General features: G+C 54.2%; 2 protein-coding genes across 4 annotated transcripts; both read left to right on the forward strand.

Annotated features, from left to right (window-relative positions):
* The first annotated feature begins 215 nt into the window (after positions 1 to 215).
* TPST2 (tyrosylprotein sulfotransferase 2) lies at positions 216 to 17692 on the forward strand. Of its 3 annotated transcripts, XM_027722298.2 has the most exons (7): positions 216 to 287; positions 8187 to 8246; positions 11258 to 12160; positions 13955 to 14153; positions 15825 to 15875; positions 16070 to 16118; positions 16891 to 17692. In XM_027722298.2, exons 3-6 carry the CDS (start codon positions 11325 to 11327, stop codon positions 16097 to 16099), a joined length of 1116 nt encoding a protein of 371 aa, XP_027578099.2. In that variant the 5' UTR covers positions 216 to 287; positions 8187 to 8246; positions 11258 to 11324; the 3' UTR covers positions 16100 to 16118; positions 16891 to 17692. The 3 variants fall into 3 exon arrangements, with proteins under 3 accessions (XP_027578099.2, XP_039240123.1, XP_027578102.2); XM_039384189.1 differs by lacking the exon at positions 216 to 287 and having other exon boundaries at positions 8071 to 8246; XM_027722301.2 differs by lacking the exons at positions 216 to 287; positions 8187 to 8246 and adding an exon at positions 10567 to 10645.
* A 211-nt stretch (positions 17693 to 17903) lies between these two features.
* On the forward strand, positions 17904 to 26712 carry TFIP11 (tuftelin interacting protein 11). Its single transcript, XM_027722294.2, has 12 exons — positions 17904 to 18234; positions 18680 to 18833; positions 19510 to 19666; positions 20188 to 20315; positions 20777 to 20929; positions 21784 to 22293; positions 22840 to 22946; positions 23183 to 23351; positions 23541 to 23784; positions 24409 to 24551; positions 25043 to 25208; positions 26263 to 26712. The coding sequence occupies exons 1-12, from the start codon at positions 18038 to 18040 to the stop codon at positions 26616 to 26618; spliced, it is 2484 nt and encodes an 827-aa protein (XP_027578095.1). The 5' UTR covers positions 17904 to 18037; the 3' UTR covers positions 26619 to 26712.

Raw genomic sequence — 26712 nt, forward strand, 5'->3', positions numbered from 1 at the left:
TGCGGGGCTCTCCCGGGCCCGGGCCCCCGCACGGCTGCGGTGCCACGGCCGGTACGGGCACTGCCGCCGGTACCGACACCGGCGCCGGCACGGGCTCGCGCTCCCGCGTGCCGCCCGCGCGCCCCGGGCACGCGCACACAAACACACGCGCACACGCCCGCGCGCTCCCGGTGCCGCCCGGTGCCTGGGGCGCGCGGCGCACGCGCGGTGCGGCGCGCGGGGATCCCGGCCCCTCGTGCGCGTGACGTCGCCGCGTCTCGCGCCGCTCCGGGCCGGCGGCGGCCCCGGTGAGTGGAGCGGGGGGGGGGGGGCACCGGGGAACGGGGGGACGGGGAAGGGGGGATCGACCCCGCCCCGGCACCGCGTGTGTCACCCCGGCCGGCAGGTGACAGTGGCGGGGCTGCGCGGCGGGCGGTGCGCGGTACTCGGTACCGGCGGGCGGTGCGGGCAGCGCGGGCAGAGCTCGGGGCTCGGTGAGTGGCGGAGCGGCGGGGGATGCTCGGTGCGCAGTGCGGGGGGTGCGCGGGTGCACAGAGCGGTGCTCGGAACGGTACTCGGTGCACCGTACTGGGTGCTCAGAACGGTGCAAGGTGCCCGGTGCAGGATGCTCGGTGCTGGGTGCACGGAGCGGTGCTTGATGCTCAGAGCAGTGCAGAGTGCTCGGTGAGGGATGCTCGGAGTGGTGCAGGGTGTTCGGTGCTGAGTTCACAGAGGGGTGCTGGGTGCTGGGTACACAGAGCAGTGGCCGGTGCAGGGTGTTCCATGCTGGGTCCACGGAGTGGTGCTGAGTGCTGGGAGCAGGATGCTCCGTGCTGGGTTCACGGAGTGGTGCTGGGTGCAGGGTACGTTCTGTACAGTGCAGGATGTGCTGAGGGTGCCGCAGGGTGCTCGGTGCACGGTGCAGGATACATGGCAGGTGCCACAGGGTGCTCAGCACGGGGTGCTCCTTGTGCCTTTCTCCCCTTGTTCCTGCTATCTGGCACCCACTCCTCACGCCCCTGCTCCCCTGGCACCTTCTTGGCAGCCCAGCATCAGCCCAGCCGTGCCCCCCATAACCCAAGCATCACCATACAGAAGGGCACCCGTAGGCAGGGACTGTCAATCCATCCGGGTGTCCAGAGCTGAACTGGTGTCAGTGCTGCCCTCCCCTGCCAGGGTGAGTGTGGTGGCCCGTGCTGCAGCCAGCTGAGCAGGTGAGCGTCAGGGGCAACCTGCACCTTCAGGTCTTGGTCAGCATCAGCCTCTGCTGTTGGCACAAGAGATGTTTGCAGTGCTGAGGCTGGGGTGGCCGTGGGGTGCAGATCCCTTGGAAAAGGGGGTGCAGGTGGGTGCCCAGGCGGCTGCATTGGCACCTTGCAGCCCACCCAAAATACTGACGCTGTCCTTGGCCGTGCCCATCTGTCACTTGCCCTGCGTGGCAGGGATGTGACATCCACGCTGTGTCCATAGCAAGCTCAAGTTCCTTGGGACTCGTGGCTGGAGTTGCCATCCCAACACTGTTGGCAGTGTGTCCCAGGGTGGGCAGCGTGAGCTGGGCCGATGTCCTCCATGGGCAAAGGGGGGTTTGCATCACACGGACCTTTGCTCTGTCCCTTGCTGTGTTTGTTTGCACACTCAGGCTCTGTCCAAAAAACATCTCACAGCTTGAAACCCCTTAACTTGCCTCCCTTTGCCAGTCAGAGCCACCCTGCCAGCTGCTTAGGTGCACTGTGGGGTGGCGAGTCCCCCCTCAGCACAGCAGTGCTGCTCCCTTCTGCTCGGGCACCAAGCAAGGGTGAGTGCAGAGCTCGGAGTGATTGGTGCTAACAGGTTTCCAAATTTGCTGTTGCTTTTCTGGGAACGGTGCAGCGTGCTCGTGGGGAGCTGTCAAGTGCCAACGCAGGTTGCTGTGAGCAGGGTTTGCCATCCTGTGCCTGGTGGCAGCTGATGCTCGGTGGCTGCTGCGTGAGGCGCAGCAGGAGCAGCCGTGCTGTGGTGCCCACAGGGAGCTGAGGGTCTGTGGGGGGCTTACACAGTGGGGGCAGCAGCTGAGCTGGGGACCATGTGGGTCCTTCCCAGCGTCACCTGCAGCAGCTGGCATTGGAGGGGCATCACTGCGGGGGGATAAGTGCAGAGTTGTGCCCTCCACACTGGTGAGATGTGCCAGGCCAGGGGGTGGGAGCTGCCGTGGGGTCTCCGCAGGACGCCGATGGACTCACCAGGACAGGCAGGCCCAGGCCACTGCCATGCTCTGCCTGTAGGTTTTACAAACTGTATTAGTAATTTCTGTTGCTATTTTAAGGGGATTTTTCCAAAGGCAGTTTGCATTACGGATACGCTGAGCCTTCAGGGATGTGTGGGATGGCAGGAGTGCTGTTAAAATGCAGGGACTGTCAAGAAGATTTTTGGAGAGAGAAAACAAACCCCAGCAGGTGGTTTTATTTGGCACCCTACAGATGCGCCTTCTGATGAATTTGTGATGCCTTGAGGAACCTCAGCCTTGTGCCTCAGCCAGGCGTGTTTCCCTTTGGATTCTGCAGGCAGCGAGTGTGTGGAACGCGGGAGAAGCTTGCCATGGTGTCGGCTGCCTGCTTTAGTTCACAACGTTGTTCAAGCCTCTAGTTCTGCAGTTCTAAACACCTGTCTGCCTCCAATTCTGCAGCAATTCTCTCACAGAAATCCTGTCTCAAGGAGAATAATGCTTTTTTTCCCCCTTTTCGTCTCCAGTCCATCCTGTGCTGGCCTCATGGCTCAGGCAGGAGGGTGTGCTGGGGCTGGCCCTGCTGAGGAGCCTTTTGTCTCCTCACAGGGACAGCAAACAAGAACAGCAGCAGGGGATTGCTCAACCCACAGTGCTCGGAAGTGAAGCAAGTGGCTGGTTCCCATCGTGCGTTCCCAGGCCAGTGACCCCAAACTGAGACCGGGGACTCCACAGGTGGTTGCAGCGTCCAGATGCTTCTTCATGGACAAGTGACCATGGGTGTTTTAGCTCTGGAGCTGCTGCAGCCTGCAGGCTGCTCTGGTGGGGCAGGGGGAAACAGCCGGGGTTTTTCCAGTGCTCCTGTTCCTGCTCGGTGCTGGGATGGATCCTGCGGTGTGAGTGGCTGTTCCTGGCAGTGGCTGAGCTGCAAGGGGGTTGGGAGAGCAGCTGGTCCCCCTGGCAGCTGTGCTCACAGCTGGCTGAGGGCCAGCGGGGCTGGGTGGCATCCAAGGGAAGGGCACCGAGCAGGGGAAGGGCACCGAGCAGGGGAAGGGCACCAAGCACAAGGCCTTGGTGCCCAGCATTTGCAGATGCAAGTGGCAGCAGAGGACCAGGGCTCACAGCTGGGCTCCTGCAGACAGGAAAGCACTCGGATGTGCCGTGCAGGGTGGTTTGGCTGACAGTCAGCAGCCACGCAGTCTGGAAGGGTTTGGTTCCGTTTCTTCCTTCCATGGTTTCACAAGGGCTACTCCCGTGCCGGGGCTTGGTGGGGTTCATTTCCTGTCCTTACCAGGGCTATGCCAGCACACGGCCCTGGGGTGCCGGTGCTTCCCAAAGTTTCTGGCTTTGTGGAAACGCCAAATGCTTGCCCTTGTGGCATCGGTTGTGCCGAGACCGTCTGGGCCACAGTGGAGATCCGGGGCCTGGTCCATGCTCAGGGTTCCTGAGGCCTCGAGCTGCAGGAAATGGGACAAGGATGAGCAGAGGGGCTGGCAGAGATGAGGTACAGCCGTGTCCCCTCTCCCCTCACTGCCCATGATGAGCAGCAGCCCCTCCGTCCTCCCTGCCCTCCCCTCAGACAGTGCCTCCAGTCCTGGGGCTGCCGCTGCTGCTCCTGCATGGGGAAATAAACCACTTTGATTTTGTTTCTTAAGCAAATTTGAGGTTTTGGGGTTTCTCTTGCAGAAACAACTTTTTATTTGCAAATCCTGATCCTTGTGCGTGCAAGAATAGAGCTTGTTGAGACTTAGGGTTTGGCCTGTGGATTGGGAAAATATTTTTTGAAGATACTTACTGTTTTTTCTAGCAGTTCCTCTGACTTCTCTCTCTCCCTATTGTATGGCAGGCTCTGACCACCCACATTCCCACAGGGAATCTTTGTGCAGTTGTGGGAGGGAAGAGTTGTGTTGGCGTTGGGTGTGGTGAGTGAACACGGGGGCTGCAACCTCCAGTTCCCATCGCCCTATGCCTCTCTCCTTTGGGGATCCCTGGGGCATACCCTGGCCCTGGGGTGGGAGTTGGAGGGACCTGGTCAGAGGCATGGGGAGGGCTCATGGAACCATCACAGAATTATGGAATGGTTTGGGTTGGAAGGGACCTTAAAGATCTTCTAGTTCCAACCTTCTGCCATGGGCAGGGACACCTTCCACTAGACCAGGTTGCTCAGAGCTCCAGCCAGCCTGCCCTTGAACACTTCCAGGGTTGGGGCATCCACAACTTCTCTGGGCAAGGGGAACAAGAGGACAACTCTGTGTCTCCCGAGAGCCCCCTCATCCAGCTCTGAGCAGGGAGCAGGATGGTGAGCTCCTGGGTCAGGGCACAAGGGGAGCCAGCGAGGGAGCGTCTCTCTGGCTGCAGCGTCGCTGCAGTGGCACCTGCACTGGCTTTGCCTTTGTCCCCCCCGAGGCAGTGACTGCAGAGTAATTAAGGAAAGGTGAAGCTCTGTGGGTTGATTAAAAGTCAGGAGCTCTCTCCAAAGCACAGAGCTCATGTCCTGTTTCGGCACAGGCACTTCCGACGTGGAGATGGAGCTGATCTGGTGGCTCCATCCATCACTGGGGGGTCACAGACACCCCTTCTGCTCTGGTCCCCATCCCTCACAGCCCGCAGCATGGAGTGGGGGGCTCTCCCTTCCCCTCCTGTCCCCCCTCACTCGTCTCAGTTCTTCCAGCAGCAGCTCTGCCTCCCCACCCTGCTCCTTGAGCAAAGGGGAGATGTGTCAAGCCCCTTCCCCCCGGCTTTGCTGGAGCCTTGCTGGGGCATGGTGGGCATGGAGCCAGGTGCTGGGTAGGTGCCTCCATGCTCAGCTCCTGCCAGCAGCTTTCACTTTGGGCGTTCCATAATTAATCAGCCACTTTGGGCTGAGGGCCGTTGCCGTCCGGGGTTGGCGGGGTGGATGCTGCGGTTTCCATCGCCGGACCATAAAATGCCATCACTGTGCTTGGAATGAGGGACGGGCAGAGGGAAGATTCTGTAAATTGGTGGGATTTTTATTGTTTGAGGAACACTGTAGCATTGAGCGGGATAATAAAATGTTTTGCTAATCATAACAGCCTTGAGGCGATAAACCAACTGTCCATTTGTGCTGTGAAATGTCTGTGGATTCTTTGCTGATGTGATTTAGAGCCTGTTGGAGCCAGCTGGTGCACCGTGTCTGTATCCCTGGCCAGGCTCTCTGGGATGGAGTGCTGGGGTGCTCAGCTGGAATCCATAGTGTGGCTCGGGGCTCTCACCTCTCAGGCTTTTCCAAGTAAGAAAGCCAGTGTTTGAAACTGGCACACACTACCTGAATCCTCAGGGCGTCAGATTCTGCTGGTTTATTTTTCTAGGTACCCAGCAGTGAGAATAAATTCCTCCTTCCCTTCTGAGCCGGTTGTGTGCTAAGATGCAGCTGGAGCACCCTCTGTGTGATTTGGGTGCTTGAACACTTATCCTTGCTGACTTTTGACTGTTTCTTTCAGACTGTTTTATTTGGGATTTTTTTGGATTTTACAGTTTTTGTTGGTGGTGCAAATACAAACCACGGTGCTGCTAGTGCTATTTGGGGATTTTCCAAGGGGCACAGAACCCTGAAGTGCTCTAAACTCCCAGTGTTTTTACTGTGATTGGCCTCTGGTTCTGGTGGATGTTCTGGGTTCATGGCCTGCAGTGCATTTTCAGCTTTAGTCACCAAACCTGTCCTGCTGTCAGTGGTGCTGCTTTCACCACGTGGTGGCTGAAAGCAACTTCTTTTGTTGTTGTGGGGGTTTTTTTTTTGAGTGCTGCAGCTTAATTTTGTGCATATCAAAGTGGCTCTGAGGCTCCAGCTGTAGCTCGCCTGCAGCAGTGGTGGGTGCAGAGCCCCTGTTCCACTGCCAGCGCTGCAACATCGATTGGGGTGGGCAGGTTGGACCCTGCTCGCTACAGATGGCTGTCCCATGGGACCAATCCCGATCCATGCCATGCTGGGGCGGATGAGCACGCGTTGGGGGTTGTGCAATGGGGCTGACGCTGCACTCGGCGACCGCAGCCGCCCCCGCGGTGCCTCCGTGGGCACCCGGAGGGGATCAGGGCTGTACCGTGCTCGCTGTGTCCCGGAGCTGCTCATCAGAGTGGGTGAATGCTTTGAAATTTGTTGATCAGCTTTTGTTCGGGCTGCCTGGAAACAGATGGAGAGACGCCTCATGTGTCTGTGTGCCAGCAGTGCCAGCAGCCTGTCCCTTCCTGCTGCCCTCAGTCCCCAACAGCTCTTCCCGGCTTTTTCCTCCCGGAGGCTTGACCGCTCTGCTGTTTGCTGCTGCCCCCTCCAAGCAGGATGGGAGTATCCCTGTCCTGCTAAGGGAGGTACCTGGGAGTCATCAGGTGTTTTGAAACGTGATGTTGCTTCCAGGCAGGGACCAGGAGAAAAAGGGCTGCTGTCATGGCCACCACTTGGCAGTGACAGAGTTGGGCTGAGCTCAGGTTGTGATGAAGCAGTTGTCCTCAGGCAAGCTGTGTTTATTTTGTAAATGAACTGTAGACTACTAATTAAGTAATTAAATATTGCTGATTTGTAAAGATGTGAGTTGGATATATTAGGACATTTCTTGCTGACCACAGTTCCTGCTGCTGTTCCGCCACAAAGGCGCCTCCAGTTCCTCATCCTTTTATTAAGCACCAACAAATTGAGCTCAAATTTTCCAGGCCACACCTACGTCTTTTGGGGAAGCTGCAGTTAGTGACAATCATTTCTGGGAACGTTTTAAAGAAAAATGCAGCTTCTGATCGTATGGAGCTTCTTGTAGACACTGGTTTTGCGGTTGTTTTCACGCCTTAGAAAATGGGATCGATGTTGTTTCCTCACTGCAGGTGGTGCTGGGCCCGGCGGTGCTGGCACACGGGGCTGTTCCCGGTGCTGCTGGTGGTTTACCCGCTCCCACCGCAGGTGCTGGGTCATGAGGCTGTGGTTGCTCAGAGCTCAGTGCTGGAGCCCGGCTGGCAGTGACACCCTGCGCAGTGTCAGGAAGGAAGTCAGCAAGCGAGTGCATGTCCGTGTGTCTGTCTGTGTGTGTCTGTGCACGGGCAGGAGCTGAAGCTGTTTCCGGAGCGGGGTGTCTTGGGGTGGGCTGTTAAACTGCTGCTGTTCCCTGATCCAGAGCATTTGTGGCACTGCAGAAGTGCATCCAGGGATGCAGATGCTGCTCCGTGGGCATGCAGCCTCGTCCAGAACTGAAATCCCGTGGTCCATGGAGGCCAGGCCAGGATCGAGCAGGAAGCCTGGCAGGGAAGAAGGGCAGCATGTGCACTGCGGATAAGGCCTCCTGAAGTTCATGCTGGGTGGAGTTTCCCTCTGGTTTCTCGTTGATGCTGAAGCAGAGGGGCCGGTGACACTCGATGGCAGGAGAGGAGGAGACTTGAGTGTCTGGAATAGCAATTAATGTCTGTCCTTGAAATGTTCTAAAAAACATCCTCCGAGGCCGGGACACTGTCATGTATTGAGGGGAAGCTGACTGGGAAGGGCCAAGTGGCAGCAGCCCTATGACAAGCCAGTGCCCTGTGCATCCACTGTGATCCTTGGAGCAGAGTGACATCCTCCCATCCTGCTGGGTCCGGCCCCTCGGGGTGCTCTGCTGCAGCGCAGTGTCTCTGAGCTGTCCCTGGGATGTGCCTGCAGGGTGGCTCCAGCCAAGGCACTGCAGGCGGCTGCTGGGCTCCCCGGGGAGGGGGCAATCCCTGTGGTGCAGGTGCCATGTCCTTGTGGGAAACCTGGTGTACAGGGGTTCGGCTCCCTACCTGGAGGGATTCATGTGCTCTGAGGGGCTGGTGCTGCTGCCTTGGGGGGGTGGTGAGGCTGGAGAGAGCTTTGTTCCTTGGGCTGGAGCCGGGAGGTCCTGGCAGCATGGGCAGCTCCTGGTGCCAAGGCTTTGCTGGGGCCACCTTTCCCTGGGAGGGACGAGAGGGAGGCTGTGGGCAGGAGTGGAAGGTGCCAAGGAGGAGAGCACATATGTGCAATAAATAAATCAACATTATGGCTTCTCTTCCCCATCAGGTGTTCTGGAGGTTGCAGCATGAAGCTCGGCTAGCAGCAAAATGACCTTATGGGGGCAAGGTAAGCACACATGGGTTGTTGGTTCCCCTGGGATGCTGGGTGAATGTTTCACATCTGTCCACACCAGTACTGGTGCCCCATGAATACTGTTGCCTTCACAAGCTGACAGGAGGTGGTGTAAGCCTTGTTCATGCTAATGGTTCATCAGCATGTGAATAGGGAAGGCTCTGTGCCTGTAGGACCTCTTGTCACTCTGCTGTCACTTCCCTGCTGGTTTCCATCCTCCCCCATGCTCTGGGTGCCAGCCTTGCCCTGATGGTGGTGAGGGATGGAGCCCCTGGCTGTGGGTCACAGCCCCTCCCTGTCCCCTGGTGTCCAAGCAGCACTCGGGGGACTTCAGCCTGGGGTTGGCTGCTGGTACTTTGATTTCTGCTCCCATGTCTCCAGTGCCTGCCATGATGTGCTAGAGAAGCCCCCGAGAGCTCCTTAATTCCTGCTGGAGTGAGAAGCTCTCAGAGCCAGTTTGGGAATCTGAACGACTGTTGTCTCTGGAAGGGTTGTCTTTGATCAGACAGCTATGCGCCTAATTATGCCATCATTCCACCACAGTGTCTGCTCGGGAGGAAATGACCCATCCCTCTTCCCTCACAGACTAATGAGCCCCATATATTTTAGGAAATTCTTAACAGAGAATTGCACAAAGAGTTGAGAGCCAGCCGGGCTGTTTGTGGTTGCTCCCAGCCTGCTGCCAGACATGCTCGTGGGTATTGTTCAGCCCACCTGGCACACCGGGATGATCCCACTGGAGAAATTTGTTCCATTCCAGCCCTCCCAGGGCCTGTGGCTGCCATGCAGGAGCAGAGGCAGAGTCCCAGAGCACAACAGTGAGGAGTGCCCATGCTCCTGTGGGCAGCTTCCTTTTCTGCTGCTTCATGGATTGAGAGCTTCCCCACACTGGTGGTGTTGGGTGGGAGTGGGGGGGCTGTGTCCCTGCCCACCAGACAGGCAGGACAGTCCCCAGCCACACAGAATCATTTAGGTTGCAAAAGACCTTCAGGATCATTGAGTCCAACCTGTGACCCATCACCACCTTGTCAACCAGACCAGAGCACTGAGTGCCACATCCAGTCATTCCTTGGACACCTCAGGGGATGGGGGCTCCACCCTGAGCAGCCCATTCCAGTGCTTGACCACCCTTTCTGTAATGAAATTCCTCCTGATGTCCAACCTGAACCTCCCTGGCAGAGCTCGAGGCCGTGTCCTGCTTGTGGTGCTGGTACCGCAGCCCCCGGCACTCAACATGAGCACATGAGCGAGTCCCTTTGTTCCCTCTGCAGCTCAGATGAAGCTGCTGGAGCATCTCGGTGGGAACTGCTCCCTGTCAGCTGTTTTTTGGGAGAACAGAGTACTTCTGTGCTCCAGCCTCCTTTCACACTGCAGCCTTTCCTGCTAATTAGCCTGTCTTGGTCTGCATCACCCTAATTATTCCAGTTGGCCCTAAATCCTGCAATCCACTGCCATCCTTTGAAATGGGTCTTGTGGCATTTGCATTTATTTTTGGGTGAACATTTGAATATATTTACATGACTGAAATAGATGAAGATAGCAGGAAGGAGCAACACTTGCCTTGTTAATGGCTCTGACTCTGCTTGGTGCTGCAAAAATACCAGAGCTGTCGGGTATCCCTCTGATCTACATCCCAAGAAAGCCACACACTTTTATCTGAGACCTGGGGATGCAGTTGAGACTGTTTAACCTGGGTATGTCACTGAGCAGCTGGCCAAGATGGACCAGGTAGTAAAGAGCCACAAAAATAGTTTGGTGGTGATGTTACTGTGCTGCTGGGCTGGGAAAGTGTGTCCCTGGGCTGGGGAGGGGTGTCCCTGGGCTGGCACAGGGGCTCTGCCTGGGCAGAAGTGGATAAACACCAAGTGGGCGGATGGGAACAATGGAGTGGGATGTCAGGGGCTGGAAGGGGGGAGCAGAGCAAGTCCCCAAGTGCTTGGAAGGGAGGGCAGGGGCAGGGAGGCTGCCAGGCTCCGGGCTCTCTCCTGCCTGCTCCCTGCTCTGCACGGGCCGCTGCGCAGTGTGCTCCTTCGGGGAAAGAGTCGACAGGAGAAAACACTTTTCTGGAGCAGTTCTTTGGCCTGTCAGCAAAACAGAATGCACGGACGGCCCGTTCCTTCCACTCCATTCAGCTCCCGCCCCAGCCACATAATCACAAAGAACTGGAAATCCTGGGGTGAGCCCAGGGTAGGATTGCAAAACCTGCACTCGCAACTGGGGCGGATGGGGGGAGGGGGTGGGAAGCGGTGCCAGCCTTCCCGGGAGTCCCTCTGGGCACGCAGCAGAGCTGGGCACTCGCAGAGGCTGCAGCCTTCCTGCTGGATGTCCTACCGAGCCCTGGAAAACCCAAAGAGTCTTCGTGCCAGATGAAGTTTCAAGGATTTCTCCGTCAGGTCAGTCTCCGGAGGCAGGGCAGGGTGTTGAACACTGTGTGTAGCTGTTCACTGTCAGATGGTTGAGTTTCTCAGTGTTTCATTCTAACGGCTTCTCCTGACTCTGACACTTAAGATTTGCATGAGAGGCGTTTGTTTTTCTCTTATTTCAGCTTCCCCCCCCCTTTTGACCGCAGGGTTAAACTAAAGAAAATGTAGGAAGGAGGCAGGTGGCTGAAATGTGAGCAGTGGTGAAGTGCTGACTCGGGTTTGGGAGGAATAACTTTAGAGAGGGTTTGGGCTTCATCTGGGATGCAACAGGCTCTCTGTAAAGATTTTCTTTAAGGACTCAGTGGGTATACATGGCCCCTCCTCTCCAAAACATTCCTGGAGCTTTGCTCCAGCTGTAAACCTGTGTTTCTGGGAACACAAACAGCACAGAAATTGTCTCTTTGGGTGTGCACTGACAGAGACTTTAATTACCTGCTGGGTGGAAGGCACCGAGTCTGGGAGTTGCTGATAAGTGAAGGAGATGATGAAATCCTGGATGGTGTCAGCATCCCGCTGGAGCCAGGCTGGATTCCGGGCTGGAGTGTGGGTCCTGTTCCTCTGACCATGCCATTTCTCTTGCAGATGCCCGTGGGGTTGGACATTTGCTAGCTGAGAGCTGAAGTCCCCAGCCTGTGCCCAGGAGAGCAGGATGCGGGTCACCATGCGGAGGGTGCTGCTGGTGCTGGGCTCGGTGGCTGCCTTGATGGTGACTCTGCACCTTGGCCATCAGGTCCTGGAGTGCCAGCAGGTCCTGAGCGAGAGGAGGCACAGGCTGATGAGACCCGAGAACGAGGAGCTGGTCATGATGGACGCCAACCACGTCGAGTACCGTTACAGCAAGGACATGCCCCTGATCTTCATCGGGGGGGTCCCACGCAGCGGCACCACGCTCATGAGGGCCATGCTGGACGCCCACCCTGAGGTGCGCTGCGGGGAGGAGACCCGCATCATCCCCCGCGTGCTGGCCATGCGCCAGGCCTGGTCCAAGTCCGGGCGGGAGAAGATCCGCCTGGACGAGGCGGGGGTGACGGACCAGGTCCTGGACGCCGCCATGCAGGCCTTCATCCTGGAAGTGATCGCCAAGCACGGCGAGCCCGCCAGGTACTTGTGCAACAAGGACCCCTTCACGCTCAAGTCCTCTGTCTACCTGTCCAGGCTGTTCCCCAATTCCAAATTCCTCCTGATGGTGCGGGATGGCCGGGCCTCAGTGCACTCCATGATCACACGGAAAGTGACAATCGCGGGCTTTGACCTGAACAGCTACCGGGACTGCCTGACCAAGTGGAACAAAGCCATCGAGGTGATGTACTCCCAGTGCCTGGAGGTCGGCCGGGCCCGCTGCCTGCCCGTCTACTACGAGCAGCTGGTGCTGCACCCCGAGCAGTCCATGCACAACATCATGAAGTTCCTGGACATCTCCTGGAGCGACACGGTGCTGCACCACGAGGAGCTCATTGGGAAGCCCGGCGGGGTGTCGCTTTCCAAGTGAGTCTCAGCTCCTTCCTCAGCTTTTCAAGAAGCATTTTCATTACACGAATCAGGTCAGGGCTAAAACTGGGGGCAAAGCTGTGTTGCTGGTGTTTTTGTGTGATTTTTGGGGGCAGAAGGAGCAACACATCAGTTGTACTGCAATAGGGTTTGTGTTTCTGAGTAAGAGATGGCTTTAATGCTCCCAATCTGTTGTACTCCACAGAGCAGCTTGTCAAGCAAGGATTTCAGGAGCAGGTGACTGTTTAATCTCTCTTGACACTGCAGAAATTATTTCAGTCTCTAATTTGGAAAGAACTGCTTGCTCTGAAACGTGAGCTCTTTAATGCCTCTTTCTCTACCCGTCCTCAGATGCCTCCTCAGTGTGATTAGTTTGCTGCTAATGATGATGAGCAGCAGTTCTTGCCAGGTCTGGGGCTGGTATTGCAGAATCAAAGCAATCCCTGCTCCGTGGAGGCACACCCAGCACTCCCTCCTGGCCTCTCTGTGTGTTGGGGGTGTTTACCTGCTCCCACTTTCTTTTCCTCTTTTAATGCTTTTTCTTTTCTAAGTGAAAGGCTTAAGTCAGGCTTAGCAAAATGTAATCAGCTGTGTAAGGGAATTATCCGAGTCTCCGTATCAATTGCTGGTGTCCCGGTGGTGAGGGCAGCAGGAGCCAGGGGGGATGTGCAGCTGCTCCGGTGCTCTGGGATGCCGTGGGTGTGCAGCCGGCTCTGCTTCCCTGTTTGCTCTGAGGAAATCTTGCCCAGATTCCTTAAACAGATAAGATTTTGGATTTCCCTATAGGCCCTGTGGTGCATCTGTGCTACAACCCACACATCTTACATTATTTTCCTGTAGTAAGGAGAGGTGTCCTGGTAACACCCTGACCCCAGTGAAGGATGAATCCCCCCTCTAGGACAAGAGGAAGCAGTCTCAAGTTGTGCTGGGAGGGATTTAGATTGAATCTTTTGGAAAATTTCTTCATGGATAGAGTGGTCAGGCATTGGAACAAGTTTCCCAGGGCGGTGGTGGAGTCACTCTTGCTGAAAGTGTTCAAAGACACGTGGATGTGGTGCTTAGGGGCACGGTTAGTGGTGGCTTTGGCAATGATGGGGGAACAGCTGGAATTGATGATCTTAGAGGGCTTTTCCAGCCTTAATGATTCCATGATTCTATACAGGGGGACCCCACCTCTGGGGCTGTGCAACCCCCTGTCGAGTGTGCTCCCCCAGATCAGGGCTATGAGGGGACAGGGTTGCCCTGGGACTGCCCCTCTGTGCCTCACCCTGGCTCTGCCTCAAGTATGCCTGGCAGGTGATGAGTGTTTGTGTCCTGGGAGTGGAAGGGACATGTTGGGGCTGTTCAACCTGGAGAAGGTTGTGTAGAGACCTCACAGCACCTCCCAGGATCTGGAGGGAAGCCAGTGAGGGACTGTTCATCAGGAACTGCAGTGACAGGACAGGGGCGAATGGCTTCAATTTGAAATGGGGGAAATTTAGGTCAGATTTATGGAAGAAATTCTTCCCTGTGAGGGTGGTGAGGCCCTGGCACAGGGTGCCCAGAGAAGCTGTGGCTGCCACATCCCTGGAAGTGTTCCAGGCCAGGTTGGATGGGAGTTGGTCTAGTGGAAGATGTCCCTGCCCATGGCAGAGGGGTGGGATAGGATGAGCTCTAAAGTTCCTTCCTACCCAAACCATTCCATGTTTTGATGTTGAGGTGACAGCCTGGCTGAGGCTGTTCTGTGTGACCCCAGCACGTGTGTGAAATCCAACTTTAGTGTCTTTTGGTTTTTTTCTTTTTTTTCCCCAGGATAGAAAGATCCACAGACCAGGTGATCAAGCCGGTGAACATGGATGCGTTATCTAAATGGATCGGGCACATCCCGGGGGATGTGCTGCAGGACATGGCCCACATCGCCCCGATGCTCGCCAGGCTGGGCTACGACCCCTACGCCAACCCCCCCAACTACGGCCACCCCGACCCCCTGGTTGTCAACAACACACACAGGGTGAGTGTCACCGCCATGGGGGAGCAGAGCCGGGGGGCTCACAGAGCCCCTGGAGCAGAGGAGGCTGCTGAGCCAGGTCAGGAGAGAGCAGGGGGGAAACGGACACAGAATCCCAGAATCACTGAGGCTGGAAAAGACCTCCAAGACCACTGAGTCCAACCTGTGCCTGATCCCCACCTTGTCACCCAGCCCAAAGCACTGAGTGACACATGGACACCTCCAGGGATGGGGACTCCATCACTTCCCTGGGCATCTCCTTTTAATGGCTGACAACTCTTTCTGTGAAAACATTCCTCCTGATGTCCAGCCTCCCCTGACACAGCTTGAGGCCATTTCCTCTTGTCCTGTTCTTGCTCCCTGGGAGCAGAGCCCGACCACCCCCGACTCCCTCTCCTGTCAGGGAAGGTCCCCCCTGAGCCTCCTTTTCTCCAGGCTGAAATCCTCCAGCTCCCTCAGCCACTCCTGATGCTCCATACACTTTCTCAGCTCCGTTCCCTTTTCTGAACACGCTCCAGCACCTCATTGTCTGTCTTGGAGTGAGGGGTCCAGACCTGGACACAGGATTTGAGGTGCAGTCTTCTCCTTGGGAAGGCTGGGAATGGCTGACAGCTCCCCCAAGGTGGTTCCAGCCCAGCTGCGTGTTCCGGGTGGAGCCTGATGGGGCTCATGCTGACGGTGCTGCCGATGGTCTTGTGGTTGTGTTTGTTTGTGGTGCTGTGGCAGATCCTCCCTGACCCAGGGAGACCCAGGGAGACCCTCCCTGACCCAGCCCTGCTCCTGAACCCCGGTGTGGGCGTTCCTGGTGTGTGCTGATGGTTTCTTTGGGCACTGTACCCTGGCTGGGACCTGGAACAACATTCTGGCTGTGCTGTGTCTGTGTGTAGCTCCACAGCCACTCCCGTGCTCTCACCAGGAACACACGTGGAGGCTTGGAATGCCTTTGGGCAAAACAACAGATTTTTCCTTTTTTTTTTTGAATATTGACTCATGTCCCTGGAGCAGAACGAGAAGGAAGGAGCTGCAGTCCCAGCCAGCAGTTAGGAGGCAGAGGGACGTTCCCATGTTTGGGGTGGGGCTCCGCAGCCCCCCAGTTCCCTGGGACAGTGCCCATGGATGAGGTGTCCTTTGTCATGGTGGTGGGAGCAGGGTGGGACCAGTCCCCAGGGTGCTGTAGGCAGGCAGGGAAGTGGCAGCACTGACTGGGAGGTGGGAAGAGCTTCCCTGGAACTGCTCTGTACTCCCAGCACTCTGGTCTTTCACAGCTCCTCAGTGCCTGCTGAGAGCTGTCCTGGGACACGGGTGGTTTGGGGGAACATCTGCCCTGGGCAGGGTCAGGGCCACTCTGGGTCTCTGATATGGACCTTTCAGTGTTTTTTGGATGAATTTGGAGAACTGGCATGGTGGTAAAACCAAAACGTTGTCCCCTCTCAGACTAAGGGGGGAGTTGGGAATTGCTTGTGTTGATTCCCTGCTCCCTGTCTTTATAGTCAAAAAGGATGAAACCTCCCGTTTTTGCCCCAATATGACCCCATGATGTAGATCAAACTCCCATCAGGGTGTTCCACCTGGTTCAGGTGTCCTGGGACATGGGACACATGGAATGGGGTGGATTGGCTGATGCTCATGGAGCCACTGCCCCAGAAGGGTCACTCCAGGTTCTCTTTCCCACAGGTTTTAAAGGGGGATTATAAAACACCGGCCAATCTGAAAGGTCACCTGCAGGTAAGAGTCTGGTGTGCCCTGGGGGATTGTGTTTTTGGGTTAATCTGGGGTGTCTGGTCCCTGGCTCCCTCCTAGGGGTGTCTGCAGGCTGGGAATGTCCCTGCTCCCTTCCCTCAGGGAACATCCCTGCTCCCTTTCCTGGGGAATGCAGATGGTGGCTCAGAGCTGACCCTTCTGTTTCTGGGTTATTTCAGGTCACTCAGAACACATCATCTTCTCACTAAGAAAATTAATGATTTCCAGGTAAGACCCTTTTAATTTTGGGATTTGGGCGAATCTGCCCACATTGCTCCAGGATTGGCATTTGGTTTGTGTAATTTCTGTGGATTAGCCAGGGCTCCAGGCACGCTTCTGATGCCAAAGATCATTCACAGTTGCCTTAGATCTTCCGAACAATGCTGCTGTGTGGGACCATTTGTCAGGATTTCTCTTCCTGAGCTCTGGGAACAGGCTTAAAGCAGCCAAATGAGAATCAGCCACTTGGGAGGGTCATTGCTGCCTGTCCCCACAGGCAGCACAGGGATGGGATGTGGAATGCGTGGATGGGCTGAGCTGCTCCCCAGCTGCCTCCAAGGACGTGCCATGGACCTGAGGAAGGGGATAGAAAACAAAGGGAAACATGATGGGAAACAAAGCTGCTGCCTTGGGCTTCTGCTCGAGGGACAACTGTTGACGTGTTGGATGTTTTCCCCTCTCTGCCCTCTGCGCTAAGGCATAAAATGTCATTTTTGGTACTAAAACTGACCCTTTGAAAACTAATTCCTGTGTAAAAGCAGTCGGTTCAGCTAGAAGAAGATCAGAAGTGCTGAGAGAGGATCAGGAATTGTGTGTCCAATGTCCTGGGCTGGGATTTGGTTCCTTGCTGACTGTTTTGTGTCACAGGGGCTTTAAACCATCTGTTGGGCACTGCTGTGCTGGTGTGTGGGATCCTGCTCCTGAGGGGATCCTGTTCCCGAGGAGATCCTGCCCCTGAGGGGATCCTGCCCTGTGTTCTCCCTGTGTTTCTCTCTTCCAGAACGTTGCAAATGGCCTTTTGTTGCCCAAGAAGGAAGAGTTTGCACTGGCCCGTGGAAATCGGTTCTCCAAGCATATTGCTTGCTCCTACTGTTGCCAAATGACTGCGCTCCAGGAATGTATTTGCATTTATTTGCAAAGGCCAAATGTGCTCCACGGCGGGAATGTCCTCGGCCTCTCCCAGCGCTCCGTGGGAAAAGCAGCTGTGGGAATCCAGGCTCGGGGGTGGCGGGAGGAGGTTCCATGTGTGCTGTGGCCAGAGGACTCATTACATCTCGTGTCAGTGTCTTGTGACACCGTTCCCAGGAACAGCCCTCCCAGCACTGCTGTTCTGTATTCCTGGGGTCAGGAACAGCCACCCTGGTCCTGCTGTTCTGTATTCCTTGGATTGGGAACAGCCACCCTGGTCCTGCTGTTCCCTATTCCCAGGGTGGGGAACAGCCCTCCCAGCCCTGCTGTTCTGTCTTTCTGGGGTTGGGAACAGCCATCTTGGCCGCGCTGTTCCCTAATTCCAGGGTTGTGAACAGTCATCCTGGGTCTGTTGTTCCTTATTCCCACGGTTAGGATCAGCCATCCTGGTCCTGCCATTCCCTGTTCCCAGGCTCAAGAACAGCCGCCCTGTCCCTGCTGTTCCCAATTCCCAGGGTCAGGAATAGCCCCCTGGCCCTGCAGAGACTTTGTGGTGCGCGTGCCCCCCTCCCCACACCCCCTCCCTGACCCTGCAGAGGCTATTGCAGAGTTAATATATGGCCCCCCTGCCCCCGGTGTCGGACACCATTAAAGTGTTGGTTTGATATTTAATATTTAATGTTTCAATATTTGATATTTAACAGCGCGGGCTCCGCCTCCCCCCATACTCCGCCGGGCCGTAGAGTGGCGCTGCGGGCGCGGCCCAGGGGCGGCCGCTCCGCCCCTTGCGACTCTATGGTTTGTAGCGGGGTTTGAGCGTAACCGGAAGTAAACCGGAAGTGAACGGGGCTCATCCGGTTTAGCGGCGCGGCCGGAGTTGTCTGGGGATTCCTGAGCGGTCCCAGAGGGTCCTGAGGTGTCTGGGGATCCCTGAGCGGTCCCGGAGGGGCCGGGGGTGTCCAGCCGGGGGTCCCTGAGGGGCTGGGGGTCCCCGGGCCGGAGGCCCCGGCGCTGCCGCGATGTCGATGTCGCACCTGTACGGCACGGACGGTGCCGATGGCGTGGAGATGGAGAGTTTCGAGGTGTCGGACTGGGACCTACAGAACGAGTTTAACCCGCACCGGCAGCGGCACCGCCAGACCAAGGAGGAGGCGACCTACGGCGTGTGGGCCGAGCGCGACTCGGACGAGGAGCGGCCGAGCTTCGGCGGGAAGCGGTACGGGCGGGAGCGGGGCCGGGCCGGGCTGTGCCGCCCCTGGGGCTGCCCCGGGCCGGGCAGCTCCCCCCGTGCCCTACAGGTTTCTCCTTCCTGGGGAGCTCCTCCCATTCCTTTTGGGTTCCTCCCGTTCCCTGGGTATTCATCCGTTCCCTAGAGCTTTCTCCTTTCCGTGAAGATTTCCCCGTTCCCTGAGGATACCCATGCTGTGGACACCCCCCTGAGCAGCCCAGCCTGGCCCGGGGCTGCCTTTGGGACCCCTCACCTGCGGGACTTCCCCTTTGCTCCCCGTCCCTGCAGTCCGGGAAGATGGAGGGGCACAACCAGCGTCAAACAGCTGGACCATCTTTAATATCTCATTTTGGGCGGGTGTAAGGCACAGCAGCCCCCAGGCTCCCCCAGGAAGGTGCTCTGGAGCAGCATTCCCTGACGGCGTGTTTCTCAGCTCCAGGGATTACTCCGCCCCCGTGAGCTTTGTCAGCGCCGGGCTCAGGAAGGCGGCGGCCGAGGAACAGTCAGACGAGGACTCGGATGAGGATGAGAAACCTGGGAAGCAGGAGGAGATCCCCAAGGAGTTCGTGCCCAAGAAGTTGAAAACAGTGAGCTCTCCAGGAAACTTTCTGACCTGTGTAACTAATGTGTTTGTGAAACTGTAGCCAAAGCAGTGAAACTACAACAGAGGACTAAAAAAGGGGGAAATAATTAAACCAGAAACCCAAATGTGTCATTAAGGGAGGTATTTTCTCTGGCTTTTGTATAATTGATAAAATAGCAACCATAATAATAAATCATTGATCTAATGATGGATCACTGTGTGTCCTTGGGAATCACTCCTTTCATTGTCCTTAATATTCCCTTTGGTCAGTGGAGGTTTAAGGAGAAGAACTCCCATGGTTTGCTTCCTTTTGGAGACCTATTTTTTTAATCTCACAGAACAGACAAATCCAGCAATGTCACAGATTAAAAATCAAACTCTTATTTTCAGTTAAAAACAGAAAAAATCAGGAATCAGGTTCAGCTAAAGCTGGTGGTGGAGACTGAGAAATGTCAGGTTGTCGGTTTGAGCTTGTCAGGATGTTTCTCTTCCATCTGAGGAATTTCAGGAAGCTCCTTAGGTGTCAGGCAGCTTTCCTGGATGCACAAGTGAGGTCCCAGTGAGCTGGGCACTGTGGGGACAAGGGAATCACTTCTGGGAAGAGCCTTTTGAGGAAAATTCTACACAACTTGGTTATTGCAATGCTTCAAGGCTGTGGGGTTTGTGTTGTGTTTTAACAGGGAGGAAATTTCAAGCCCAGCCAGAAAGGCTTTGTAGGGGGCACCAAATCTTTCATGGATTTTGGCAGCTGGGAGAGACACACTAAGGGAATTGGGCAGAAGCTTCTCCAGAAGATGGGATATGTCCCTGGAAGAGGTCTTGGGAAGAATGCTCAAGGTACTGTCAGTGTGTTTGGTTGTTTATTGTTAACTGGTGATGTGGAGAAGAGAATGGATTCCTTAAAGAAATGCCAGCCCAAGGTGGCATAAACTTCATTGTTATTTTCCTGCCTCTCTTGTAAATGATTAAGGTCCTGTGGTGAGAGTCAGGCGTGTTAAAATTGGCCCGTGGTCATTTATTCCTCTTGGTATTTTGCAAGAGAGAAAATATTGAACAAAAATTGGGATATAAATTCCAAAGGATATAAAACTCCTCACAGAAAAAGAAATGTTATTTTATTTGGCAGAATAAAAAGGCAGTGAAATGTGGATGGGAATAATACTGGGCTTTGGCATTTTGGTGTGTGCTGGGATTAAGTGATTTTATAGGAAATTAGTGAGGTGGTGGAAGTACCCAGTGCTGGGGGCAGAGTACCAACGAGGGGCTTGGTGCTATTCTGGTAACTGGTAGGGAAAACCTGGCTGTTGTGCTCCCCCAACACACAAACTGCTCCTCCTGACCCCTCTCCATCCTTCCAGGCATCATCAATCCCATCGAGGCCAAGCAGAGGAAAGGCAAAGGTGCCGTGGGGGCCTATGGCTCTGAGAGGACCACTCAGTCCCTGCAGGACTTCCCTGTGGTGGACTCAGAAGAGGAAGCTGAGGAGGTATTGGTGTGATTCTTCTGTATCTGTTTCCGTGCTGTGCTGTGTGTACAAACTTCAGTTCTCTTGTTAGTTTTTGTGTCAGAGAAAACTGTTTGGGCTCGTTTTAGGTAAGAAGCCAAAGATTGAGCATGTTGATTTAATTTAGACAGATTTTTCATGTCACTGTAATGTTTTTTGTTGGTTTTTGTCTCAGAATCCCACCTACAAAAAGTCCCCCCAGGTAAATAGTCTTTGTCTTTTATTTAAATTTAAAAAAAGACCACAAACACCCTGTAAGCACAGGCCATAGGGTGGGTGACTGACCCACAGCATCTGTGGTGCTTTGGCACTCAGCTTCACCACTTCCCAGTTATTTTCTGTACAGAATTCCTCATTGATCTGATGGTTATTGTCCTGTAGAAAGAGGCAGATTCGGGGCACGGCAAAGAGCAGCTCCCACAATTTCCTGTTGTTTTGTTCAGGAATTTCAGAAGGAGCTCAGTCAGTGGCGGAAGGACCCGAACGGAGGCAAGAAGAAGCCCAAGTACAGCTATAAGACAGTGGAAGAGCTGAAAGCCAAGGGCAGGATCAACAAGCAGCTTGCAGCCCCTCAGAAGGAGCTGTCCCAGGTCAAGGTAAGGCTGATACCTGAGAGGTGACACCTCTGAGAAACACTTTGTCCACTTTGGTGTCACGGGTGCATTTTAGCCACCAGTAACCTTGGTAAAGCCAGTTCTAGGAGCTGCCTGTGCAGCCTTTTGGACTCATCACTGAACCATGTAATAGCCCCCTGTGTCACCTGAACATCAGGTTTGGTTTAAAACATGCCAATTAGATTAAATGTGGGTGGGTTTGGTTTTTTTGAATTGCAAATTGTTTAATTGTTTCACATTAGTCATAGATCAACACTCACCCACTTCTGAAAGCACAGTTGTCCTTTTTGGGATTATGCAATTAAACACATGGTTTGAACCTTCTTCTACCTCAAGGGGACAGTAAGGGATTTGTCTGGTGTGTACTTAGTAAAATTATTAATCTAAAATTACAGTGTCTTTAAAAAAGGTATAGAAGTACCTGAGTACTAATAGAATACTAATGGCATGATCACTGCTTGTAGAATTACTCAGTGAAACTGAGATGAGATGGAGGAGACTTTTCCAGCTCTGATTCCAGATTGTCCCTTATTCATTCTAACTCCTCACGTCTGGAGAAGGCCATTGTGGAGGCAATCCCCCCCTGGAGATACAGTGTGTATTAGCAGCCTCCTGGAGTAATTAAGATTTTAATATGGAGTCAGGGATTACCTCCTCCTTTTAAATGTGTTCAGAAAGCAACTGGATGTGGCACTCAGTGCTCTGGTCTAGTTGACAAGGTGGGGATGGGTCAAAGGTTGGACTCGATGATCTTGGGGATCTTTTCCAACCTCAGTGATCCTGTGATTCTGAGATACAATTTTATTTAAGACCTGTTTGTCCTTGTCTGTTGGCAGGTTATAGACATGACAGGCCGGGAGCAGAAGGTTTATTACAGCTACAGCCAGATCAGCCACAAGCACAACATCCCAGATGACAGCCCCCAGCAGCCCCTGGGCAAGGACTCCAAGCCCCAGGGGTTCGCCCTGCCTGAGCTGGAGCACAACCTGCAGCTGCTGATCGACATCACGGAGCAGGAGATCATCCAGAACGACCGGCAGCTGCAGTACGAGAGGGACATGGTGGTCAACCTGAGCCACGAGATCCAGAAGATGTCCGAGGTGCTCTCGCACGAGGAGAAGGCCATCAGCAACCTCAGCAAGGTGCTGGACATGGTGGAGGAGTGTGAGAGGCGGATGCAGCCCGGCTGTGAAAACCCTCTGACCTTGGATGAGTGTGCAAAGATTTTTGAGACACTTCAGGACAAGTACTACGAGGAGTACAGAATGTCAGACAGGGTGGACCTGGCAGTGGCCATAGTTTATCCTCTCATGAAGGATTATTTCAAGAACTGGGATCCCCTCAAGGTGTGTGTTGGGTTATCTGCAGTTCTCACTTGATGGCTTCAGCAGTCTTTTCTACTTTGTCTTAAGTGTCCTGGTCTAGTGGGAGGTGTCCCTGCCCATGGTAGAATGGTGGAAGGAGATGAGCTTTAAGGTCCTTTCCAACCCAAACCAGTCTGGGGTTCTGTGATTCTAAAGTCCTGATCAGTCTGGAGAGAAAGAAAAGAAACAAAACCAAACCCTCCTCTGTGCCCCCTCTCAAACATTTGCTGAGGAGTTTGTAAGGTTAAAATCAATCCCTTTTATGAGCGTTGGAAAGAAAAAGTAGGTGAAAAAAAAGTCTCCAGTTGTTTTTTAGCAAAAGTAGGAGAGGTCTGTCTGTCAGGTATCACAGATGCTCAGTCTAGTCTCAATGCCATTTAGGCTGGGATGGGTAAGATAGGCTGGCCCTGTGAGGGGTGAGAATGGTGGCTGTAGCCCAGCACACCATCAGCCTGCTCTGTGCAGGTCCCAGCTGAAATTAATGGAAAAAGATAAAGACCTTGACCCCGAGTGCCTTATCATTCCCAGGACTGTTCCTATGGCACAGAGATCATAGCCAAGTGGAAGAGCCTTCTGGAAAATGACCAGCTGTTATCCCACAGTGGGCAGGACCTGTCGACGGATGCTTTCCACAGGTAAAGAGCAAATGAATTGTACTTTGTGCAGCATCTTCACATGCTGTTTCCTCAGGGACAGAAAAGAGCAGACATAAAGGAGCTTTCCTTACAATTTTCTTGCTGTACCTGTTAAAATCCAGCTGCCAGCTACAGAAGAGAAGCAGCTTTAACTAACAGTTCATATTTGATTTATTTAGGCCTGGGTTATACCTTTGAGCTTCACTTTGATTTAATTGTTTGGGTTTTTTTCCCAGACTGATGTGGGAGATCTGGATGCCATATGTCAGAAACATCGTGGCACGGTGGCAGCCAAGGAACTGTGGATCCATGGTGGATTTCTTGGATAGCTGGGTAAACGTTGTTCCTGTGTGGATACTGGATAACATTCTGGATCAGCTCATCTTCCCCAAGCTACAGAAGGAGGTGAGAGGAGAGGGATGGGTAGAGCGAAGCCATGCTCTGAACCAGTGTTTGAATTCCAACTGGAACTTCTAAAACACCAACTGACTGATGGATAGAGGAGTTGGAGGTTGCATCACGGCTCCTTGTGCTTCTGGACAAGACTTGCTGGTAATGGATGGACTTACTTAATCTTTTTTGTTCCACCTCAAGGTTGAAAGCTGGAATCCGCTGACGGACACGGTCCCGATCCACTCCTGGATCCACCCCTGGCTGCCCCTGATGCAGGCACGGCTGGAGCCACTGTACTCTCCTATCAGGAACAAGCTGGCCAATGCCCTGCAGAAGTGGCATCCCAGTGACTCCTCTGCCAAGCTCATCCTTCAGCCCTGGAAGGATGTGTTCACTCCTGGCTCATGGGAGGCTTTCATGGTCAAAAACATTGTGCCTAAACTAGGTGAGACAACCAGACAGTGCTGAATTTTGGGAATCTGCTGGTTGCACTTTCCCCTGACACCCAGGAAAGATATTCATTAATGTGGGTGCCAATGTTACTTCAGAGAATGTTATTAGCAAGGTTAGACCAAGCTTCCCTCTTCTTTTCTGCTACCAGTCCCATGAAGAGGCAGACAGCTTAGAAAAGTACAGGAATCACTCTGATTATTCTCTGTGTTTTCTGTCTTACTTTTTATAAAATTATCTCATTCCTCTGTTCTTCAACTAGCAGGAATATCTGACAGCTGTCAGGTAGGACCAAGCTGTAAGATGTCTCTCTGTTGCTCCTGAGTTCCTTGGTCTGTGCTAATGCTTTCACATCATGAGTTTTGTAACGTGAACTGTCTCAAAGGCTAAAAACCAGTCAAAGGTTTTAAGTTTCTGAGTTCTGGCAGCAAACTGTAGTTACTGGAGGAGGAAATGCACTGTTTTGGTGGCAGGATCAGCCAAAGAGTTTAAAAACCCCCAATGTCCCTTAGTGCAATAAATAGGTGCTCCTCGAATCATGTGTGTTGGTAGTGAAAGATGTCAGGGAACTGATAAACCTGAGTCAGGTTCTTTTCTAACTCTCCTCCCCCTTTCCCAGGGATGTGTTTGAACGAGCTCATCATCAATCCTCACCAGCAGCACATGGATGCCTTTTACTGGGTGATCGACTGGGAGGGGATGATTTCTGTCTCCAGCCTTGTTGGGCTGCTGGAGAAACACTTCTTCCCAAAGTGGCTGCAGGTGAGATGCTATGAGGACTGAGGAAAGAGGTTACTGTGGACTGTTTTAGTGACTCCTGACCAGGAATTGCTGCCCTGATGCTGAAATGGGCTGATTTCCACTCACAGCTCTGTACCCATCAGAGCAGACTGTCCTCAGATTGTCACAGCATTTCCTTTTAGTGACAGCTCAGTAATAAACTAAGTGGCCTCAAGCTGAGCCAGGGGAGGTTCAAGTTGGATATCAGGAGGAATTTCTTCATGGAAAAGGTGTCCAGGCTTTGGAAGGAGCTGCCCAGGGAGGTGGTGGAGTCCCCATCCCTGGAGGTGTTCAGGGAACAACAGGATGTAGCGCTCGGTGCTCTGGTTTTGTGACAAGGCGGGGATGGGTCAAGAGTTGGACTTGATGATCTTAGAGGTCTTTTCCAACCTGAATGACTCTGGGATTCTGTGGCAGTGAGGCCTCTTTTCCCCAAACCTGTGCTGCCTTTGGCATGTCCCTGTGTTTTGCAGGTGCTCTGCTCTTGGCTCAGTAACAGCCCCAACTATGAAGAGATCACGAAGTGGTACCTGGGCTGGAAGTCCATGTTCTCAGACCAGGTGTTGGCACATCCCTCCATCAAAGACAAGTTTAATGAGGCTCTGGACATCATGAACCGGGCTGTGTCCTCCAGCGTGGGTAGGTGGCTCATGGGGGTGGCTCTGTTGCTCTGGGATGGCAGCAAGGCCACGTGTGGCTCCTGGGAGGCTGATTTGGGATGGCCCTGCTGTCAGCATGGCAGCAGCTCCTATGAGCAGTGAAAGTCGATATGCTCTGCCTTGCTGTGTCCTTGGAGGTGCTGCTCAATTGTTCTGTGCTGCACTGAAGCAGAAACAGTTTTGGTGGCTGCCTGGGCCATTAAATGACTGATTCTCTTCCAGCCTTGCCCTGTTACAGTGGATTTCCTGTCAGACACCCTCGTTTATGGGTTGAGTTCTAAAACTGTAACTTACTGGCTTTTTTTCCCCTTACAGTGAGATTACTGGTTCTTTTCCTTAGCTTTAGAACAGTGCCCTCTCCTTCCACATGACTCTCCCTGTGACCTAAAAGAGATTGTTGGGACTTCACAGGGAATTACACTGTATAAAAGGGAAGGCCATGCCTGAGGGAGCAGCACCTGGAATTTGCCCTCTATCAAAGACTGAGATATCCTATCCTGAGCTCCTCTTGCCTTCTTGCTGTATGGTGTGACAGTCATAGGTGGCTCAGGAACTTATCCAGGTGGGCTTGGAATGTCTCCAGAGAGGGAGACTCCACACCCTCCCTGGGCAGCCTGTTCCAGTGCTCTGCCACCATCCATGGAAAGTTCTTCCTCAAGTTAAGAGGAAATGTCTGTGTTCTAGTTTATGGCCATTGCTCCTTGTCCTATCACTGGGCACCACTGAACAGAGTCTGGCACCATCCTCACACCCCTTGGAGATATTTGTGTGGATTGATAAGGTCCCCTCTCAGTCTCCTCCAGACTAACCAGGCACAGCTCCCACAGTCTCTTCATAAGGGAGATGCTCCAGACCCCAAATCATCTTTGTAGCCTCTGCTGGACCCTCCCCAGCAGTTGTCTTGAACTGTGGAGCCCAGAATTGAACACAGCACTCCAGATGTGTTGATGTCTATGTGTCCTGGACAGAGTTACCCACAGACCTTGCACTGGGAACAGACCAGGACCCTGTTCTCACTGTCCTGTCTCCCACAGGGGGGTACATGCAGCCGGGGGCCCGGGAGAACATCGCCTACCTGACACACACAGAGCGGCGCAAGGACTTCCAGTACGAGGCCATGCAGGAGCGGCGGGAGGCCGAGAACATGGCCCAGCGTGGCATCGGCGTGGCTGCCAGCTCCGTGCCCATGAACTTCAAGGACCTCATCCAGACCAAGGCCGAGGAGCACAACATTGTGTTCATGCCTGTGATCGGGAAGCGGCACGAGGGGAAGCAGCTGTACACGTTCGGCCGGATCGTCATCTACATCGACAGGGGCGTGGTGTTCGTGCAGGGGGAGAAGACGTGGGTGCCCACCTCCCTCCAGAGCCTCATCGACATGGCCAAGTGAGGCCCTGCTGGGGACCCAGAGACCTTCCCGGAGAATAGCTTCAGTGTAACTCTTAGAATAAAGAAGTTACAGGTTTGTAAATAGTGAAACTGAA

The sequence above is a fragment of the Pipra filicauda genome, unplaced genomic scaffold (genome assembly GCF_003945595.2).
Source record: "Pipra filicauda isolate LSUMZ 115617 unplaced genomic scaffold, ASM394559v2 scaffold33_size4404698_pilon, whole genome shotgun sequence".
Lineage (NCBI taxonomy): Eukaryota > Metazoa > Chordata > Aves > Passeriformes > Pipridae > Pipra > Pipra filicauda.

What these genes read in the sequence shown, in the direction of transcription:
- TPST2 (XM_027722298.2), top strand. Translation starts at nt 11,325, where the DNA reads ATGCGGGTCACCATGCGGAGGGTGCTGCTGGTGCTGGGCTCGGTGGCT. An exon ending in GGCGGGGTGTCGCTTTCCAA is followed by an intron (nt 12,161 to 13,954) that starts GTGAGTCTCAGC and finishes TTTTTTCCCCAG; the next exon opens with GATAGAAAGATCCACAGACC. An exon ending in TTGTCAACAACACACACAGG is followed by an intron (nt 14,154 to 15,824) that starts GTGAGTGTCACC and finishes TCTTTCCCACAG; the next exon opens with GTTTTAAAGGGGGATTATAA.
- TFIP11 (XM_027722294.2), top strand. Translation starts at nt 18,038, where the DNA reads ATGTCGATGTCGCACCTGTACGGCACGGACGGTGCCGATGGCGTGGAG. An exon ending in TCCCCAAGCTACAGAAGGAG is followed by an intron (nt 23,352 to 23,540) that starts GTGAGAGGAGAG and finishes TTCCACCTCAAG; the next exon opens with GTTGAAAGCTGGAATCCGCT. An exon ending in AAACATTGTGCCTAAACTAG is followed by an intron (nt 23,785 to 24,408) that starts GTGAGACAACCA and finishes CCCCTTTCCCAG; the next exon opens with GGATGTGTTTGAACGAGCTC.